Source organism: Salarias fasciatus (genome assembly GCF_902148845.1).
Source record: "Salarias fasciatus chromosome 7 unlocalized genomic scaffold, fSalaFa1.1 super_scaffold_4, whole genome shotgun sequence".
Taxonomy (NCBI): Eukaryota; Metazoa; Chordata; class Actinopteri; order Blenniiformes; family Blenniidae; genus Salarias; species Salarias fasciatus.
Window position 1 is genome coordinate 18,295,795 of NW_021941229.1, and position 22,179 is coordinate 18,317,973.

Sequence of the window (22,179 nt, forward strand, 5' to 3'; positions counted from 1 at the left end):
TGGGACTGTGGCACTTGTTATGGGAAGCACGTACAGGAAGCTATGTTGTGCGTGTGCTATCATGAGAGCAGATATATGAAATAAATATGTACGTCTATACACGTATGTAATTTCAGGAGGCAATGTAATTCGAGCTGGATAAGGGAGAGCATGAAACCAATCCGGTGCCTGCATATGAACGCAGACATGTGTGGCTGGGGTGTGAGTCACCTGCAAACACCTCTCAGCCTGCTTTGCACACGCACAGGGTACACGTGCGCCAGATGTTGGGGTAGAGAGACAACGTCGAGATGAAGTCCAAACCGTGCAAAAATGTGGTCAACTAAATGTCAAGAGAAGACAGAGCCCCCGACAGAATTAGCTTAAGGAGAAGAAATATGATATGATTAACTTTCACAAAGAAAACATCCAAAGACTTCTCATACAGGATGAATCATAAACACAGCATGCGGCCATTAAGCTGATATTACATTCGGTTGTGTATGCTTGTTTAGACACACACACACACACACACACACACACACACACACACACACACACACACACACACACTGCACACATGTACACAGCGACTTCCCCACAAGAGAAAACTATGATGTCATCTTTTTTATGCCCTCTGTACAGTGCTCATCTCCAGTGGCCAAAGTTAACCTACTAATGCCACCTAGAGGCGTCTTGCCGCTACTGCAGCAGTTTTCAGAGACCAGCACAGTTTTGAAAGAATTTATCACACCACTATTGCAGAACGAGACTGGATACGAGCAAAAGAAACTAAATCACAAACAGGAGTCTTGCAAACCTGCAGAAAACAGGGGTGAGGCTTTTAGAAGTTTTCTAATCAGCTTATGGGATGGGATCATTTGTAGTCCCAATAGAATATTCATCAAAAAAAATAATGAAATAAATAAAAAGCACACACACATATACACCCACAACCCCCCAAAAGAAGCTTTACAAATAAATAAATAAATATGCACTTTCCAAATTTTGCAATTCATAAAAAAACAAAAACAAAACTTGTTTACTTTTGTACTGAATTTCTTTTTGATGTGACTGAAAAGTGAAAATCAGGCTTCTTCAAGTGGAATACTTTTACTTCCAGAAAATAATGCATCACATTTCTTTTGACATATTTCACGTTGTCATTTTCCAGTTACATAGGGTGTCTCTCTTCCTTAACACACACATTTGCATGCATAGCCACAATCAGACACACAAATATACTCGTTCAATGGTTTAAAGCCTTCCAAAGAAATGAAATTACCTCACATTCATTTCTGCAGGCTGTCTTTAAACTCAACCACAACTTGTACACACCTAAGCCTAACTCGAATCCTACTTATGTGTTTGCCTCAAAAAATCATAGATTTCCTGATACGTACTTTTTTTTTTTTTCCTGCATCAGCATGCATGTAAACAGACTGACAGGTAAGCATTTAATAGTATGGAATATGTGATTACTCCCACACACACACACACACACACTGCTTTATCCCCTAATTGCTCCCTCACCTCTTTGGTGACGTTGTCTTGGACCAGGCTGTAAAGCGGCACGACGCGGCTGACTTCCAGCAGAACGGGGATGGGCGAAGGCTGCTCTCCGGTCCTGCCGTTGCCGTTGCGGCCTCTTCCCGACACTCCTCCCATCACGGCCTGGTGATGGCACAGGTGGCAACCAGCTGGACAACTGCCCTTTTCCTCGCAGCGGATCTCCACGCCGTTCACCATGTCATCAGACAACAGCTGGCTCTTCTGCAGCGCCGACAGGTAGCTGATGAAGGGAACCGACTTCAACTCACGCCGCCCTCCTCCGCCAACTCCCTGATCTGTTGCCTCTGAAAGAGTGGGCAGGAGAGAAAGGGATGGCATGCAGGTAAGAAAGAGTGGAGATAAAAATCTATCAACAATAAAGATCTTTGTTAAATAGCGGTAAAGGTTAAAAAATCACAACTGTTTAACTTTCACATGTACTCTTTTAAAGATACGATCAGCTTGTTTTTGTTTGTTGTTTGTTTGTTTGGCCAAACAAGCAGCAACACCCCCCCCCCCCCACCCCAAGATGTGTGTGTTGTATGTGTTTGGACTAGATCAGCTTGTTCGTAACTCTCAGAACTATTGCGGTACAAACATTAATCCTCATTTTGAGTGGGGAAAAAATAATCAGCCACTATGTTGCATAGGCTGGATTTAGTTGCAAAGGAAAAAAATAACTAATCCCTTACTGCCATCAGCTTCCATAGACAAAGGGGGAGTGGGAGGAGGATGGCGTGAGGAGGGAGGGCGTGCTCTTCTCCTGAGTGTCAATTATCACTGTTTGATGTTCTCACTGGAGTTTGTTGAATTTTTTTTTTTTCCAACATTTCCTCTCTAAGTGAGAAAATAACACGTCGCCAGAAAAACAGAAGCGGCGGAGGAGTGGAAACGGGAGAAATTGCTACTTGGGTGTTGAGTGTTTGAATTGGAGGACACATCAGGCCACATGTTACAGCTGAGCAGCGGCAGCCATCTGTGTTGTTGCGGCAGATGTACTTTTGTGTTCATTTATAATAACAGGAGTAAATGTGAGTTTTCCAAAAGAGTGATGATGGATCTCTCTGAGTAGCAAAAGTATACATCAAAGCCAGGCTTTTATGAAAAACAATTTAGAAATAATTGCAATGCAGTTCGACTCATTACATTCAAATCATGCAGCAAACAAACGAAACACACACACACACGCACACACATGCACGCACACCGATCAATTAGAGTACAAGTGCACACAGTTTGAGGATGAAAATCAGACAGCGGAAAAAGTCCCCAACATCAATTCAAGGTGAAGTATTTCAGACCAATTAAAGTTGTTTTTTTTCCCATTGGTTATTTCCTCAAGACCATTTCAATGACAGCAAAATCAAGCACTCAAAGAATTCTCAAGACCAAGAAGGACAAATGCACAGTACACAAACTGTGGCAAAGTGCTGGTGACTGTTTACATGTGTCTCCGTCTGCAACGTCAGGAAATGAATCCTAAAAGGATTCATTTTCAAACTTAATGGATTATTTTCAAACTTATTGTTGAGAGAAAAAGTCTTGAATCTGTGAAAAAAGGTTAATAAAACACATTTCCGGGAGCTGCTGCAGGCCTCTCCTAGTTTGCCCAAAGTGCTCCTGCTGCTATGTCAGCTATTTGTTTGAGACGATGCTGTCAGACGGTACTGCCACATCTATCAATACTGCCCTCTTCTACCATCTGAACATTGTGGATCCACGCTGTGTGTTTAATCCTTACAGTAGTCCCTGCTCTTGTGCTGCTATGATTAGTGCCTCTGTGTTGGCCTGATGATGTATTACTCCTTATCTTAACCTGCAGTTATTTCCCTGCCATTGAGAGGACACCTGAGCTGGTTCAGTGGAAAATATTTTGTTTATTTTGTTTAACCTCTTAGCTTTAACCTCTTTGGTGTATCTCATTAGCTAGGTGGCTAGAGCTGTTAACCTCTGTTTAGTAGCTGCAAGTCCCTCAGGGATGGAGAGTCTGTTGTATTTTGGAGAAACCCCCTTATTCACAAAGTTCTTTTTATGTATCTCTGCCGGCTGGCTCACTACTCTCTCTGCAGCCTTTATCTTAGTCTCTAACCGTCTTCCATAGGAAAACGCGTTTTCTTATGTACTGTATCCGTCTTGTGTCCAAGCTCCTCTCGGAGCACTGTTGCTGTACAGTGTATGAGATTTTTGGCTTTAGTGATGGTTGTTGTAGCTAATCTATCCAAAACAACATTCATATCTTATTACAGATCTTTGGAAGGCCCTTTACAACTCAGCTTTGGTATTTGTTGCAGACTCCTGCCTTCCAGATTGCTCATGGTTGGGATCATTGTTTTTATATTTAACCAATCTCTAGTTGCGATAGCAGGTTACAGTTATATGTTTGAACACTGTGAGACTCGATGTTTCTTGGTTAGCCTCAGTTGTGGGCATCAAAATAATCACAGGTTCCACACTCTCTGTGTAGTATATCATTTCATCACAAACAGCAATAACAACAACAACCTTTTTCATTGAGGCAAACAGTCAATTATTCAATACAGAATCTGTCCAATTCATATATGCAATGGCTTTTTGTCTGCTAAAATTAAAAGGGAGAGCACACCGCTACAAAAAAAAAAAAAAAAAAAAAAAGAATTTTTAAAACAAAAACATATAAATATTGCGTTCCCCCCCCCCAAAGTACATTATAGGTTAATCCTATAAATAACCTCATTTTACCTTATTGTTGTGCCATGACTCACTGGAACTTCTACATTCTCGGAAAACATAAAACAAAACAAAAACAGCTGAGACACCAAGGACGTGAGGACATGACCCTTTGTCCTCAGAGGAAATTGTGACCTATTGTGTAAATCTGTGGACGGAGGAGAAGTCGCTCTATTTATGAATGTCATCGTGACACGCTCCCCGTGTGTGTCTGCACAGCGCTGGTCGGCAGTTGAAAGGGTGGGTGGTAACCTCATGTGTAACAGTATGTAAACAGTCTCAAGGGGTGGCCCATGAGCCCAATTACATTCACTCCTTGAGGCAACACAGACACAGAAAAGAGCTGTTGTCACCCAGCTCTCCCAATAAATTCTCCTCGCTGCAGCCAGTCTGCTCCACTCTCACGCCCTTTAAGTCATTTCACCTGAAATTACACTTGTCTACATCAGTCCAAACAAATACATTTCATCAAGGCACTGGCACCATTAGCTACTTTTGAAGAAAGGAAAAACAAAGCCAAGGTAATGTCTACGGCACAGTCGTCCAGTGTTAACAGGGCACTGTGTTCTTGTTTCTTTTCTTTTGTTGATATTTTGCAAGTATTTCTACTTCCAATTTGTTTGCCAATAATTTAGCAAAGGCTGGCCGGTCTATTTTCCTTCCAGAATATTTGTATATTCAAATATGGCTTTTCATGCAATGTGTGTTTTTGATAAAACGTTAGCACAAACAACAACCTTCGCAAACACACAGTGACATTTAACTGCATCGCATACACTTTTGTGTAGTAGTAATCTGTCCCTTGACACTCTGTCTAAAATTTGGCAGCTTCTTTCTATGGTGAATGAATTCAGTACTTATGTAACACTGGTGAGCAAACACAAGTACCAAAGAGATGAATGGAGTGAACTCAGCAGTCATTGATCTTGCACTACCTTTGTTAATTATAAATGTCTTTGCAGAGAAGTTGCAAATTACTTATTCATTTCCTGTAGCCAGAGTAACAGCAAAAGTTAACATTTCAAAACAGATGCAGTTGCCTTTAATTATAATATACAATAATATTGCTTCATATAAATCACTGTGATGAATTCATAAACTGATTCAAACAGGTCTTTGTTAAATCTAAGTGCATTTTTTTCGAATTCAAATTATATTCATATTTTCAACTCCATGCTGATCTGTTAGAAGCAGTCGAGTTTAAAATATTAAACAATACAATCGGTAGTTTACTAAGCTGTGGCAAACTGTGAGAGGCTGCTGCATGAACACCTTGAGCTTATGCTGACATCTAGTGGTTGGAGTTGAGCATTTCTAGTTCATATGACTAGATTTTTTAAAATTCATTTATTTATGATTACGCAGTATAAAATTTAGGAAACGTATCCCAAGATTATGAGGGAATTACTCTCAATTCGTAATTTTGCCCTTTTCTTTCATTATAAGTGACTTGAATTGACTAAGTAAAAAGCAAACAGATCAGAGGAATGCATTATAGGCCAGGTTGAGGTGGTTTGGACATAAGCTGAGAAGAGATACTTAACATATTGCTTTAAGGATGCTGAAGATGGAGCTTCCAGAAGGAGAAGAAGAATATTTTAGAGAAGATTCATGGATATGGAAAACATGGAGACAGTTGATGTAACAGTAGAAGAAGCAGTAGAAAAGGTGAGATTGATGCAGAACAAGCTGAGAGAATATTTGAGAGCTGCAACAAAAACAAATGTTTTTTTTTTTTTTAACAAAGAAAACCTGTACCATGCATTTAAAGTGTAAAATGTCTTATAATCCTGATAATATTTGATGATATTATCAATAATATTTCTTCGGCTAGTTTTAATATTTTCAGCTTAGGAGTACTTTTTCATAAAGCAGTGTTTCTTTGTGAAACACTGAAAAGAAATCCTTAGTTTAGAATGAAATCACAAGCGGCATCTGGGCCCTTGTTATTATTGAACAGCATGGACGGCAGATGTACCAAGCACGCATGCGCGGTACGGCTTGGCGTCGAGCTCTGCGCCGTGCGTATTGCGTCACAGGCCGGCTCTGCGTGCGTAAAGCCGTCAGCACTGCAGTCTTTCACGGGCAGCTGCAGTAACAGAGAGACAGCACGCCCATCCAGACCTCAACACAAACAACCAGCAAACAACCAAGAAAAGGTAACGTTGTGAAGCGGGGAGGCGAGAATTAAATCACGAGGAAGAGCCGCATATCGTTATCTTAAAATGCTCGTCCTTAACTTATCAGCCCCGTCACGTTGTTTAGGAGCACTGTCGGGTTGTGTGGAATGATTAAGGCTAGCAGCAGCCTTGTGGAGAGGCCTCTGGGTTTTTAAACAGCTGGATTTAAGTGTTAATTGTGGATATATTCATCAATAAATAGCAGCGACTGTGCCCGATAGTGTGGTTGCATAATGAGCTCCTTTATCCCGTCGCTATCCATTAGCACGACATGACACGATCATATGTCAGTTAGCACTCCAGGCTCGTCGATTAGCTTAACTTCCATTGACAGCGCCGCTTTTTCTCTCTTTACAAACTACAGCATGCAACGTGTGATAACTGACTGCATAAACCGATGCCTAATAGACGTGACCGTCCATGTTTATTTTCTGTAAAACAGCCTTTATTCGTGCTAACGTTATTTGCATGCTATGCTACATACATGCTCCTGAAACTATTAAAACAGGAATGTTGCTGTTCTAGTTGCAGCTCTTCACATTGTATTTGTCAAGCTTTTGTCTTGTGCACTCTTCATGTTTCTGTCTTGTTGTGACCTGTTTAAATGTCGGATTACTGATGAACAATTGCATTTTCTTTCTCAATGGAAAGGACCACGATGGCTGCAGCAGCTCCCCCACTCGACCCAGACCTGATGAGGGAGGTCCTTGAATGCCCCATCTGCTTGGAGACCTACAACCAGGACCAAATGAGGCCCAAGCTTCTGCAGTGTGGTCACACGGTGTGCCGGCAGTGTCTTGAGAAGCTGCTGGCTAACACCATCAATGGTGTGCGCTGCCCTTTCTGCAGCAAAGTCTCCCGCATGAGCAGCATCTCCCAGTTGGCTGATAATCTCACCGTGCTCAAGATCCTGGACTGCACTATATCCTGCAGTGCTGCTGCCGCTGCCTTGATGTGCAAGTCCTGCTGCAACCGCCTTCCCAGACAGTACTGTTATGATTGTGTTACAGTTCTCTGTGAGTTATGCAAAGGTGAGGGTCACCTGCATGAAGGCCATTCAGTCCAGCCGATCAGAGTCGCCGCGGAGCAGCGCCGCAAAGAACTCGGTGGCAAGCTGACCGCTCTCCGAGACGTCATAGGAGAAATTCAGAAGAAAAAGACAGCAATCGAAAGCATTTCCAAGTCTTTGAGACTGAAGTACCGAGCAGCTCAGCAGGATTACACGACAGCCGAGCTTCGTCTTCAAGAGGAGCTCAGCAGATCTAGAAGGATGTTTACAACTTCCATAGCTGAAGTGGAAAAGCTCAATGCTCAAGTCTTGGAGGAGCAGACCTATCTTCTTAATATTGCAGAGGTTAAAGTGGTGTCACGCTGCGATTATCTAACAATGCGAGTGAGGCAGAGTGACATTGCCTTGCTGAAGGACGACGGCGGAGACAGTGATGACGAGGAGCTGGATTTGAAAAGCAGTTTACCCACCGTGTTTCAGCTGCAGGAGCCAGAGCTGATCAGAACTGAGCACTCCAAACGTTTAGAAGTAGGCCAGTTGACCACAAACACTTACACAGTCAATACAGATGACGAGGAAAGTGGGTTAGAGATCGCGCTTGAGGGTGATATGGAAAATGTAGCTGGGGCAGTAGGTGGGACAGGGGGCGCAATGGCGGCTTCGCTGGATCTTTACCGAGATATTGACATGGTTGCAGCAGTAGAGGAGACCGTCTGTGGCTCCCCAGGCACCTTTAAATCCAAGTCCATGGATGCAGGAGGGGGATCACCGAGTGCCGCAGGAGCAAGTTCAGGGCCCCCTGTGTGCCAGTTTGTGAAGAAGATGGGCTGTAAGGGAACTCTGCCTGGCATGTTCAATTTACCAGTCAGCATCTGCGTGACGCAGCAAGGTGAGGTGCTGGTCGCTGATCGGGGTAACAACCGCATCCAGATCTTCAATCGCAAAGGTTTCCAGCGTGAGATTCGACGCAACGCCAGCAGCATCGACAACTTTGTGCTGAGTTTCCTCGGAGCCGACCTGCCTAACCTCGTCCCCTTATCCATTGCTGTGACGCCTCAAGGCCTGATTGGTGTCACAGACAATTACGACAACTCAGTTAAGGTCTACACCATGGACGGGCATTGTGTTGCTTGCCACAAGAACCAGCTGATTAAACCTTGGGGCATCGCTGCTATGCCGTCAGGCCAGTTTGTGGTCTCGGACGTGGAAGGTGGCAAGCTGTGGTGCCTGGCAGTCGACCGGAATGTAGGTGTGGTCAGCTACAATCGGCTCTGCTCCGCCGTGCGGCCCAAGTTCGTGACATGCGACGCGGCAGGAACGGTGTATTTCACCCAGGGATTGGCGCTGAACTTTGAGAAACGCCACAACGAGCCCCATTTGGAGGGTGGCTTCTCCATCGGTTCAGTGGGTACCGACGGCCAGCTCGGTAAACAGCTCAGCCACTTCTTCTCAGACACAGAGGACTTCCGCTGCATCACAGGCATGTGTGTGGATTCCAACGGGGACCTGCTGGTTACAGACAGCGGCCGGAAGGAAATCCTCCAGTTTCCCAAAGAAGGCGGATTCAATATCCTCATCCAGGAAGGTCTGACCTGCCCGGTCGGAGTGGCCACGACCCAGAAAGGACAACTGCTCGTGCTGGATTGTTGGGACCACTGTGTTAAAGTCTACACTTACATTCAGAGGAGACATTCTTCCACTTCCTAGAAGAACAATCTCAGCAGTGTTATTTTAATTGAGCTTGACAGCTTTCATAGGTTTAAATCAGTAACGCTGTGTTTTAACGTTTGGAAAAGGGGTAGATATGCTATTATTTGTCACTTTAGTCTGGCTGTAGTCCAGACGATTCTCACTCCAGCTTTCATTGACTTACGAAAATGTAGTGCTTCCCCCCCCCCCCCTTTTTTTTTAACAAATGAAAAAGCATTGGTTATTATTTAAAGACATAATCTGGTGATTTCAATCTGTCACAATGGTGAAGCTGATAACATTTTTGGATTAACGGCACTGGGAAGTCATCGCGTTAAGTCAAGTCACTGATGTCAAAGCTACTGAGGCACAAAGTGCAGACGATATTCCTCTTCCTGTCATTGGCTGGTTCATCCACCATTAACTTGACTGTCCGAGATGATGCATGGCTTTCACAGATTTGGCACAGCTTAGCACCCGGGAAGAGAAGAGCTGAAAACCAACACGTATTTACATATGAATCGAAGGATGTGAAGGCTTCCGGCCTGTAAAGCACTTTATTACCGACGCGTCACTGTTTCCTACTTTTCGGTTTTGGTAGCACAGATTAACATTGTTGCTGATTGCAGCTGGCAGCTTTAAAAAAATTTACTGTGCAGTTAGTTAAAGACAAAACAGTAAGCAAGTACCAGCACTCACTGAATTGCACCCAGTAACAGTCAGGGAACAACAATAACAGCATGTTGAATCGACTTAAAGGTAAACCGCAAAAATCCTAACATGAGGTGGAGGCTTTGTGAGGCAGTGGCCATTCACTGCAATTATGGCTACATATTTATTCCTTAAATTGTCAGGAACATGTTTTGTGTGGTGTATAATTTTTTTTGCTCAGCTTATTTATGGTAATCGGAAGTGTTATTGCATTATATTTTGCCGAGACGTTTCTATTTTTAAAATGACCTTGATGAGCCTGTAACCTTCTGCCACAATGTGAGAAAACTGTTGAGAGCGTTCTTTTTCTGCTGCCATGACATTTTTCAAGCAAAGGTCACTAAAATCTACTGTCTGATCTCCAAGCTGTATTCGTTTTCATGTGTGTTTCCTTTTAACCTTTTCAAGAAACACTGTAGCCACGGCGTTGACACTACAGCTTCATACTATAAAGCTGGAGAAGGTAACATCTGGTTCTGCTCATCTGGTCCGGATCAGATTCCAGCTGTTCAGCTCAGTCGGCGGTTTCCCCTCAATTTCAGAGCTCACCTGTTTGCTTTTTGGTTAACCTCCAGCATCGGGATTAGCGTGAAGCGATTTGATTCAGAATGACAAACACAAGCGCTCTCATTTTCTGTCCTGCCTCTCAGACAGAACTGCGTCTATTATGAAGAGAAATGCTTTAAAATCCCACATGATCTGCGTTGTTTTCAAGGTCTTTGATAGTTGAAGGGTCTGTTAGTTTAATACCCAGAGGGGCTTAAAATCAGCTGCATCAAACACTCATCAGTAAATGGCTTTTAGGTGTTTTGTTGGTATAGCGGACATAAAACAGCTCGAGAAAACAGGCTAAAAGCAGATGTCTATAATCAGAGAAGTGTTTACAATTCTTGTTCAAATCTGACATTTAATTGAGAGAGCGTGCACCGTGCCACTCTTTTCTCAGTTCTGCCTTCTGGTTGCACAGTGTTCGCGGGCGTCGCAGCCGGCAGGAGGGTTTAAAATAGCACCGCTGGGATAATGATGTGCGAAACGTCCGGCATCGTACCCTAAATCTGACTTTGTTAACGCTGAATTGTTTCAGTACTGCTCCGTCTTTCTCAGGTGTATATTCAACGCGAGATCATTTGCAATCCCTTTCCTGGAGTGTTGGTTATTCTGGTTGATGAAAACAGACATGATGCGGGGGAAAAGTCAGCTGATGAGCTCTCTTGGCATACACATATATATATTTTTGGTATAATTTACTACATTTGGAGGTTAATTGAAGCATGTTTTAAATAAAAAAAACAAAACATCCTTTTCAAAGTATTTAGTGGCCTCAAATATAGGGACTCAAGTTAATCATTGGAATCCCTGTATCAATAATGTATGTAGCATACTCCGTGTCCATGAAGTCATAAATATTACAGCGTATCTTCCAGTCCAGGTTTGCTCATTAGAGCAGATCATATACTGACTCAGCCTTAAAAATAAATAATCTCACAAAGCTGACCTTAACCCTGCACCTGGAGCCCTGATAAACGGGAACATTCAAATATACATATCTGAGAATCGAAATGTATCATAAACAATAATCTGTGGTTTTTTTTTTTTTTAATATTACATGAGGAACAGAAATTAGGGAAAAATAGAATTTCAGTATCAAGTTGAGTCTGTCACAGTCATATCCTCGTGCGTTTACGTTTTAGGTGACATATCCGTTTCATTATCGTCTCATGCTACAGTATATCTCAGCGTCGGATTCCAGACTCTCAGCTGCATGTCATCTCCTCTAACCAAATTAATTTCGTCTTTAGAGCTGCACTTATTTCAAGTGATCACTAGAAGTAGTAGTTGCTAGAGAATATTCAAGTGACATAAAAAAAAAGCATAAAAATGCTAGAAAAATCAAGTGTCCTTGTGTAAGTGTGGTGAGCATCGGTGTCACATCATCTCTGAACATGTTTTACTGTATTCCGTTGGAAATAAGTGATTTCACTGCATAGACTTATTGATACTTCTGATTTGTAAAATCTCGTTATGTTCATGAACCGAACTCCGCTGTCCGTCAGGTTTTTGTCCCTCGGAGGTTGTGAACTTTCCGATGTGTCCAACACATTACAGACATCTCTGTGTAGCCAGGTTCATGTTTGTACTGTTCATTATCTGAGTGCAATAAACATTTATGAAACAAAACACTTGCTTTTTTTGCTTGGTGGAGACAAAGTAACACAAGAATGACACCACAACACAGGTCTTGAGAATTCCTGAGGGCTGCAGGGTGGTGAAGTGGTTAGCAGTCTCACTTTACAGCAAGAATATCCCCGGTTTGAGTCCCAGCTTTGGGGTTTTTTCTGAGTGGAGTTTGCATGTCCTGCATGTGAGGCTCTCTGTAACTGTGATCTGCTGTAACCTGCTTTTAACCACAGAAGAATCAAACCTCTAACGAAGGTCATTTTAAAAAGCAAATCATCCCCTCAAGTCAGTGTAATTAAAAGTAGAAATATGATGCTAAACAAAACAGATTAATCACTGAAACTCATTAAGTTATTCACATATTATGGAAAAAGATCTGAAAGTATCAAAAATTATGTAATGTATTAACATTTTATGCATTTTTTTTACATAACCTTAAATTGAGATTGAGCAAACTGCTAATAAAACCTTTTATAATACCCACTTTCTGGTTTGAAGTGGCTGAATCTGTCTGTAGTCATTAGAATCATTAGTTTTAGCAATGGAGGAAAGAAATTAAGCTCCTCAATCGTGGCATTAAGAACAATTGTAGATGTAAAAGGTGAACATTTCACTTAATTCAACCTTAAGACTAACTTTAAGTGTAATGTTTATGCTGAACAGGCCACCAGTACATTTTCCACAGGGTTAACAGACAGAACACCCATCACACACAAACACCTTCACAACCATGATATAGTTGTTTTAACTGGGGGAAATCACTGAATCTGGATAAATTCCATACTAAAAGTAAAACATGCAAACACCAAACAACTTCCTGGAATCAAACCTTGCTGTGAAGTGACCACTACTTCAGGAATCAGAATTTTACCAGACACAACAATACTGAATAGTTTTTCTCATACAGTATCAGAAAAAAAAGGTCAATTTTTATGATTTATGGTTTTACTTCGGGCACTTGGGTGGGGTTGGGTGTATGGCTCAATTGAAATGCATGACTTTATCAGTAAAAAGTTATTTCAACACAATGCACTGGTACATTTAATTACGAAAAAGATCAGAGTAGCTCCTCCACCCCTGGGCTTTAGTCAAGATGAATGCTAATCATCTCGTCTAGGACTCAGCTGAAATGAAATCTTATTCCTCTGTGGCACACTGTGTCCCGGCCAGACAACACGCTGGCATTGAAAACACACTTCCTTATAGCCTATCACTTCTTTTACCGGGGCTTTGGCTGTTTAATCTTGGACCTCTTTGACCTAAAATTCTTTATTTTATTTTATTTTTTTTTTATTTCTGCCCTTCGTTTTTGTCCCACAGGGTGAGCCAACATGCATCCAGGAGCCATTCAACCGCACCGAATGGCTCTACTGAAAATCACTGTTTTGGATCACAAATAAACAGAGCGGGGGAAAAAAACAACCCCAACCATTTAAATAGAACACTGCTGCAAGATGCCTTTTGGATGCTGTTAAGTCACAGCGATATTTAATTCAATTCATGCAGCTTATGCTGGATTTTAACCAGAGGGTGAATTGAAGGAGGATGGAGTTTTTAAATATAACCCAGTTTAGTTCAGTTTATTCAAAGTGTAAATGCCTTTTCTGCTAAATTTTTTTTTTTTTTGCTGTAATTCTCCTGTCTATGTATTAAGCTTGCTCTGAGATACCGAGCATACAGAGGACCTCATTACTGCAGATGCCCTGACACCTGAAGGCTCGGCCATCTCTCCTGCACACGCTCAAAATGTTAAACCGCGTTATATAAATCTCTGAGAAATGCTCCATGCGAGCTTCCCCTCTGCCTCGCTTGTTTGTCTGCTTTGCACACTCACCTTTCTGGTACTGCAGCCAGAGCTGCTGCTGGGCCTTCTTGCTGGGGAAGTAAATGCTGCAGCTGAGCTCGGAGCCGTACAGCGCTTCAGACACGTAGTGGCTGCCGTACTGCTGGAGAAAAGTCAGCAGCTCCTCACGCGTGCTCTCCGCCGACAGCGTCTTCAGAACCTTGGAGAATCCTTACCAGCCCAGAAATGAAATCGCGAAATTGTCATTTTGAGTCCAAAACGGTGAAAAAGTCATGAAGACAAACAGTCAAACAGCGTGCAGAATCAAAAGAAAATTATATTGATCTGAACATGAGAAAGGTGCTTGTTTTTCTTTTGAAATTGAAATTTTTTTTTTTTTTTAAATATTGAATATTCAGCTCCTGTGTTTTTATCATCATTATTTTTTTGAAAAAAAAAAAAAAAAAGAATGTCTTTACTAAAACAAGTCTGTAAAGCCTTATTGGCTGTCTCATACTGGGACTAATAGCAGCAGTTAATGACTATATCACAGTTATTTATCGACTGACCTGTTGACAACGTGATGGAGCTGAGCTTCACTTTGTACAGATTACTGCGCACTCGCCACTGCTGCACCATGGGGTAGCCCACCGCCTCACTGAACTCAGCATCTCCTAGGAAAAGACAGAAAAGTGGGAACAAGCAAGACAATTGAACTTGAAAGACCAGAGAAAACAAATAAAACCGCTTAAAAACAGATCATAAAATGCAGATTCGAGGAGAGAAGCTGAAATTTGAAACAATTAATAGACTGAAATATAACCTATTTCTCTTTTTATGTGTACAGTTTATTGCGCATCCGTTGTTATCTATTATCGCCATAACTTCATTTATTATCACGGCCCATATCCCAGCTGCTGCTGGATCAATGGTGATATATAGTGCAGCTTGAACTCCAATTGGATTGCTGACATTAGAAGTGGGAGCAATCTCGCCTTTCTCTGCAATTCAATTACCAAACTTTCACACCAGTTTAGAACTAAAGCCAGGAAAGTAGAGAGCGAGGGGAATAAATACAAAATAAATAAATAAATAAATAAGCTGCCCAGAAGAGCCTTGATCCTGTGTCTTTGGAAAAGCATTTTACACCTCAGACATTTACCCACAGTGAAAAGGGGCCATTTCTATTTTCTTCGCGCGCGCACGCGCGCACGCGCGCGTGTGTGTGTGTGTGTCATTCTGGTAAAAGCAGTAAAATGTCTTCAGAGGTCAGAGCAGATCAAGTCTCTATTTAAGAAATGGAGGGATTAGGAATCTGAGGTGAAGGTGCACGTTTTAAGCCGAAACGTCTCCGTGACAAAGCAAGCAAATCATCTGCAACGAACAGTTTTGCATTTACCATTTTTTGACATAAAGCACATCACTTTTCCACTGAAGGGATGCTCTTCTGGACCTATGCTGAATGGAGCTCAGACTGCAGAACCTCTTAATAGTGTACTTTTTAATTTGAAGATCTACAACATTTTCCTGCTATATTAATACATTGATTGATCAAAGATATTCCCCACCTGTGAGAAGCTGCAGGTTGGGAAGGGGCTCTGTAAGGACTCCTCGACACTGCTCCTCCACCGGTAAGGGGATGACCATGAGGCCATCGGCCAGTTGAGGAAAGTCTTTAATGAAGTTGTTGTCCCTGAGGAGAGAGAGAAGGGAGGAAGAAAGAAAGAAAGGTAAAAGGTTTTGGCTTGCAGTCCGGAGAACCGCTACCAAACAAGTCGACCTCAGTTCACAATAAAATATCTATAATCCCGACATGTTCCAGAACCGCGTCTTGCTGCTGCTGGCCTCCTGCATCATTCACAATTTGGAGACAACAATTCAGAAAGTCCAAAGTTTTTTTAAACATTTTTTCTTGCCGAGTGTTTGTGCTTCCTTTTCAAGTTCTTTTTCCTGTTCAATCATCATGCGAATCTCTTTCTCGCTTGAATAACAGAATTACAGAGTCTCTCACTTGCTGTGTAAACAGGAAAAAAAAAAAAGATATCATGGGTACAAAGCCAGATGTGTATGTATTTGTGGGTACGATGGTTGGCAGTCCATTAAAGAAAACAGTTGTGTCCCTCAGCATGAGGGCAAAACAGAGAGCTGCAGGAAAAGATAAGAAGAGACCCCCTTGGAACCGGCCTTTCTCTCTGCTGGAGATGATAACTACATGAAAGAATGGCAATGAGAAAGGAACAGTGAGTTATAGAAGGGAAGAGCAGCATACAAGGACCAACAGACAGCACAATACAGAGACGGACCCAAGAACAGCCATGAATGCAGGGGGCTGTTATGTTCCAACGGCACGTTAACGACAAGCATGTTTTTCCATTTTCTATCTGTTTGCACCTTCCATGATATACCTCAGTGAATAAATCACTCCCAAACTGAGAGAAAAAAAAAAAAAGCAGCATCCCTGGGAGATGCATAGCATGTGTTGAACTCTATTTTTGTTCAGTAGATAGACCGTTCTGGTTGAAGTGGAGGAGCTGCAGTTCATTTCCTGTCAAAAAAAGATGGGTTGTCGCGCTGCGTTCTGCAGGCATGGCAAGTAGCGGCAACCTATTTCCCATAATCCACTTTTATGGGACCAAGTCTCACAGAGCAGCTCCTATGCAACGGAGGCTCAAGGAGGCAAGGCAGGGCGAGCAAGTGGGTGTGTATATGAGTGTGTGTGTGTGTGTGTGGGTGTTTGTCAGCGCTTCAGTAGTTTATATTAATTTTTCATCCTTCTTTTTTCTTATTCTCCATTCGCTTCCTCTGACCACAAAAGCCGGTTCGACGCCATCTCGGCCTTACGGTTACAAGGCAGAGGTGGAAGGATCGACTCAAGGGCAGGGGATGAGAGGAACGACGGAGAGGAGAGGTGCTGTAAAAAGATTAGCGTGGCTTATGTTCGCAGAAAACATATTGATTGCCAAACTAAATCAGCCAGCTTCACGCTGCAGCTCAGAGAACCTTTAGAGGCGCGCGGACCAAGACGATATGTAGCTTTATGGATTTGTAAGCCCAGTTGTGAACTGTTCTTGACATTATGCAAAGACTTCTTTTCCTGCCGCCACCTCGTCCGTTTACACTGAAGGCGCTGGGAGATCTGCCGTATAAGTGTGTGATATTTCCTAATGATTTTCTGTAGAAAATTGAGTCGATTTGGTGACTAAAAGACACAGAAACCACAGAAAGTCTTTTCAGCACCTGAATGAATGAAAAAGTTGTTAGCATCCTTAACGGTAACCCTGTCTTTCTTTTTTTTTCTGCTTCAGCCTTGATGAGAAAATGTAGAGGAGACGCCACATCAATCTACAAGTAGAGAAAATGGCATTTCCACGCTCTGCAAAGGTCAAGTAGTGAGACAGTAAATTCAGAAAATGCCATTATGTCAAACTTGAAAATTTTCGCCGTACTTGATTTTGGTGGGAGAGCTCTTCAATTAGACATTTTCTGATTGCGTGTGTATCGCAGGATGAAATTGTGAAGTGTGTATTTTGACGGCTCATTCCAGGAAGAGATATTCATCTAAAAATACAACTTAAAAAACACACACACACCGAGTTATCCTTTAAGAACACAAACTGAATCATTCAGACACATTTCCTGAACATTTTTATGATTAAACCAGTTTTCACTGGGGACGCTCAAGCTTGTGACGGTCATACAATGGCTTTTACCAACATATAAAACTGTACTCGCTCTAGTTTCAAGAAGCAACGCAGTTCACTGAGGAACCGGAACAGATCTGTCAGTACAAAAAACCTGCAGTCACAACAAACATGAATGACTAATGAAACAATAGATGAGAAATTTGTCTAGGTAATTTTTTTTCTGCAAATCTGTGTGTTTACAGAATACACACATTGACTTCCAGTAGTAAGCAAATGTAAATCAAAGACAGTGAATAATGCTTTTGGACCATCTGTTGGACTTTGCTTTTAGATACCAAAGAAAAATGAAAATAAAACACAAATTTATATTTGTGCTGGGAAATGAGTCACACAACATCCCATAATTCCCGTACCCAAGAGGCTATAGCCAATTAAATCAATCAGTGTGAATGGATGTTTTATTGACTTTATCTTTTCCGCTGTTTGTGTTTAGACAATTAATACGTCATGCACAACTTGATCCAGGCATGAAATATTAATAAAATAAAATAAACTATATATGTCTATTAAAGAAACACCAAATTAATTTTCATCATTACAATCGTATCTTGGAGAAATTACAACTTACTGGAACAAAGCTGTACAGAAAGTTGATTCTGATGGAACAAAGCTAATCTCTTTTGTTTGTTTTAAACATACTGCTATTCTTCAATGAAAATAATTGTCTTAATGAGTTTTATCCTCCTCTAATTATTCATGCTGTAGACTGCCATGCATGGGCGATTTATCATAATAATGACAGCTCACGTCTGTTTCATTTCACAGTGAACAATGATAGTAAATTAGTGCGTATGAAATCGACTCCATGCCGAAGCCTCTGACCTTAATGGGATGAAATAATTATTGATTTACAATTTTAAAAGCTTTCGGCCCGCTCCTCAAATGACATGACAAAATACCATTTGTGTCACAGCATTATTACTCAGTATAATTTCCATTTCTTTGCATGTATATTTTTTTTAATTTCATTATTTGCCTGATCCAATCTGGTCCTAGAAAACAAAATAACACATGAGGGGAGACGTCTGCAAACTCTTCGCCACCTCATGTTTCATTCAGGACCCATGTGTGTTCATTAAGGGCAGTGGACACTGGGTTTTGCCCCCTCAGACAAACAGTCCTCCGATCCCACAAGGCCTGAGTCTTCAAGTGGAAAACACCAAAACACCAGCTCCAAATTATAACTGTTGGAATAAAAACAAACATTTCAGACCACTTCATGCATATACTGTGGCTGAAAACTCTTATCGCTCCTCTTGCCTCCTCTGTATACTATTTCAATTCAAACAAGAGCGAAGATGCATCTGATTATTAAAGCACACTGAACCTTGAGTCTCATAGGCAAATGGCATTCTTTTATATCCCACAGCCAGGTGTCAACGTCTGTATTCCTCCCAAGATAAAGCGTAACAATTGTTTGCCGTTTGCTCAGCCAACTCCTCGGGGGTAAACCTCTCCGGTTTCCTCCCCGCTTGCCGCGTCCCTTCCATCTCTTATCTGCACCTGCTCTCTCCTCCCAAAACACAGGCATTCGGCTTCGACACAAAGATGAGCGCTATCTACAAGTCAATTTAGAAGAACTGTTTCCGTGACTCCCTACGACCCTCTAAAGGATAAACCGGTAATTGGTAATGCACAAAGTTTTTTTTTTTCTTTCTTCCGTCTGAGTTTATAGGGACAAACATCGTCGACGAGCCACTCAATTTAAGATGTGTGTGTGTGTGTGAGAAACAAGCGTGTTTGCGCATATCTTTTGAGCATTTATCCGAGCGTGTGACTGTGTAACAGATATTGAGTTGGCACTTATCTAAACATTGTTCAAGGTAATTGGCTCTTGTGCCGTTCGGAGCGAACGTCCATGTAGAGACCCGGGCTCCCACATTGCAACACTGATCAGACACATTAGACCATACTCACTACGTCTTCGCGGCTCTGCCATTCCACAACAATTCATTATCTGCGACTCGAGACTCGTCTCGGCAACAATGCGGAGGCTGACGCCGGCTTCTCAGTTGCGACTTCATTTGGGAAGTCGTGTTTCTGACGGGGCCACTTTCTGTTTCGGTCACGTTTTCTTTCACGCCGTCAGTAATTGCGACTCATCTTCCAAACACCGGGAACAAAAACATCAAGATTGAACACTTGTTACTAAACACATCAGAGAGACGAAACCTCATTGTAGTCCAACACTTTGGGCTCTAAATGACATGCTTAGGAAGTCATAAATCTAGTTCTTTTTTTGGGGGAAAAAAATAAAAATGAAAACATGAATAATAACCAGTCTAAAACAATGGACTCCAGGCATGTCTGAACCTGGCTTCAATGAGGAAAACCCAACTCTTTCAGCCAATTGTAAATCGTGCACAATGCTGATGCATCCCCCCCACTTCTCATTTAGAAACTGCTTTTGTGTACTGATGCAAGCACTAACAAAGACTGACAAATTCCCAGTGGAAGCGAGTATTGAATATACATACAAAACCTCGGTGCCAAGCTTACAAAGGCTATATTGTGATTAGGGGAGTCTCTGTTCTGGATCAGCAGGTAATTGAGCACGTGCAACCTTTTCAGGTTCAAGGCTGGACGAGGAAAATGTACAGGCGTTTAAAATTCAGATGATGTTGTCATGTTTTGCTGCAGGTGATCGTCCAGTCAAAATGTCCGTCACCCAGGCTGTGTGTGACTGTGTGAGAAAGATTCTTGACTGAAACCCAAGTCTTTTCCAGTAGTACGAAGCAGGTGAAAACTGCTGTCCAAATGAATAATACGTGCCACACACACACAAATCACATTTAGCTAAAAAGAATGCCAGTTTGTATTTACTTTAGTAGTGTTTATTTGTTTTGGGTCAAACTTTTAACTAAAATGAATTTCTCTTTAAACCCATTGCAGTTTAAATCCCATTTACATCTACTTTTTCTGCAAACTGGTGCTATTTTATTTCCCTGCATGTTAATGATGAAGCTGGATTTACCTGGAATGTATCTGCTGCTTGACAACAGTCCTGTGAAAAACACTCGCTGACACCCGATCAGGTGAACTGCAGAACGTTAGAGCAGACTGTACGTCTGTCTGGAGGGATCAAACAGTCTGAACTCTGTGCTGCGATAATCAATACATAACTAACTGTACACCAAGCAAAAGGGGTGAAAAAAAGAAAAGAAAAGCAGACAATCACAGAGTTTACCACTAGAGGCTGCTCTGTCTCTGTGTCAAAGGAGTGCCTAATGGTATCAATACAGGAACACAGTGTTTACGCTTCTTCATGATGCATCTCATGTGTAAAATGCAGGGGGAAGAAAAAAAAAAAAAACTCAGTGATGTGGGAACTAATGTGAAATACATGCAGCGCATGCTCCCACAACAATACTGTTCAAGTCAGTAGCTTCAGCCGTTTTAATTAAATTAAACAGTCTCAACACCAACAGGAGCGCAGGTGATCCGTATATTCATAAGCCTGTTTGACAGGACAGAAGGATTCGAGCCAGACACAAAGCTGGAGCTCAGACGGGAGGATTTGTTGCTACAAGGTGATCGCATCTCTGACCGAGGCGGAAATATTACTCCTCAACTCTGACACTGCAAGATCCAAAAGTCCAGCCTGAGAGGGAGCTGGGGGAGTCAGGACTGAGGTGCGCCCTTTGTAGCGCTGCTGGCTAACAACAGTGTTTTGAAGTCGATGTGAGCCGCCACTGGGTGCCAGCACGGTGCAGATAGGACGGGGGGGGGGGGGGGGGGGGGGGGGGAGTCATGCCGGAGACTTTGTGCAAGCTGCAGATGATAAGGCTAAGCTGAAAGGGTGTCAGAGCGGACACAAGAAGACCGTGAGGGGTAAAGAAAATACCTTTGTCTGACATATAGGAGGAGAAAATGTCTTGAGAAAAAGAACCTTTTTTTTTGTGGTTTAGCAAAGTCAATCTTCTGCAGTAGTTACAGGACTAGCTTGCACTTCACCACATCTTATTTTTGCTTTTTGACATTTCCTGGAAGTAAAAAACAACAAGCAATAAAAGATGCATTAGTGGAGGAAAAAAAAAAAGGATATTTTTATCCTCTATAGTGGCAAAGGTTGTACTTGACTTGTTTCTACAAGAAAAAGTGACAGAATTCAAAGTACAGTATGATGCTGCTGCAGAAGGATAATACACGATATATTCCTGTGATGTGCATTCATCAGAAGCCTCAGAGTCTTTCTCCAATTCCACCAGAAAAACAAACAGCCAAAAATAAGAAAAGGCACATCCAGCATGACACAGCATGTTTGTAATTTCTATGGCTGCCATGCTGTTTGGATGCATCCCTAAATTGCGTAATTACCCAACGTTTGAAAAGAGAAGTGTGCGACAAAAAGGCAGCGGAAAACAAAGAAGGCACGTCTTGCTCGAAACTGTTGTCTCTACCAGGAAGATATACACAATGTGACAACATGCAAAAAAGGGTCCCTGCACATGAAAAGTGAAAACAGCATTGTGAGTGTTCATTGAGGTTTCAAAGTTATTGTTATTCAGCGCTGTGCAAAGGCCAACTGGTAGTGTGGAATACAGAAGCTGTACAACAATGTCAAATACCTCAAAATGCCTTTGGAATTTCTAAACAATTCAAAGGCTGAGGTCACATGAAAGCTGTTTCCCCCCCGCTCCACTCACTGCAGATACAGTTGATCAACCCGCGCACGTGTCTCTCCAAAAA

At 42.1% G+C, this 22,179-nt stretch overlaps 2 protein-coding genes across 2 annotated transcripts in view; one reads left to right on the forward strand and one right to left on the reverse strand.

Moving 5' to 3' along the window:
• Positions 1–22,179, reverse strand: part of astn2 (astrotactin 2) — a 261,407-nt gene that overhangs the window by 38,269 nt on the left and 200,959 nt on the right. The window contains exons 14-17 of the mRNA XM_030085456.1: positions 15,355–15,479; positions 14,356–14,460; positions 13,838–14,017; positions 1,513–1,835 (exon numbers count right to left, since the gene is read on the reverse strand). Of these exons, the coding sequence (XP_029941316.1) occupies positions 1,513–1,835; positions 13,838–14,017; positions 14,356–14,460; positions 15,355–15,479 (733 nt within the window). The remainder of the gene's footprint in view (positions 1–1,512; positions 1,836–13,837; positions 14,018–14,355; positions 14,461–15,354; positions 15,480–22,179) is intronic.
• On the forward strand, positions 6,333–10,699 carry trim32 (tripartite motif containing 32). Its single transcript, XM_030085455.1, has 2 exons — positions 6,333–6,395; positions 7,068–10,699. The coding sequence occupies exon 2, from the start codon at positions 7,075–7,077 to the stop codon at positions 9,130–9,132; it is 2,058 nt and encodes a 685-aa protein (XP_029941315.1). The 5' UTR covers positions 6,333–6,395; positions 7,068–7,074; the 3' UTR covers positions 9,133–10,699.

What these genes read in the sequence shown, in the direction of transcription:
- trim32 (XM_030085455.1), top strand. Translation starts at nt 7,075, where the DNA reads ATGGCTGCAGCAGCTCCCCCACTCGACCCAGACCTGATGAGGGAGGTC.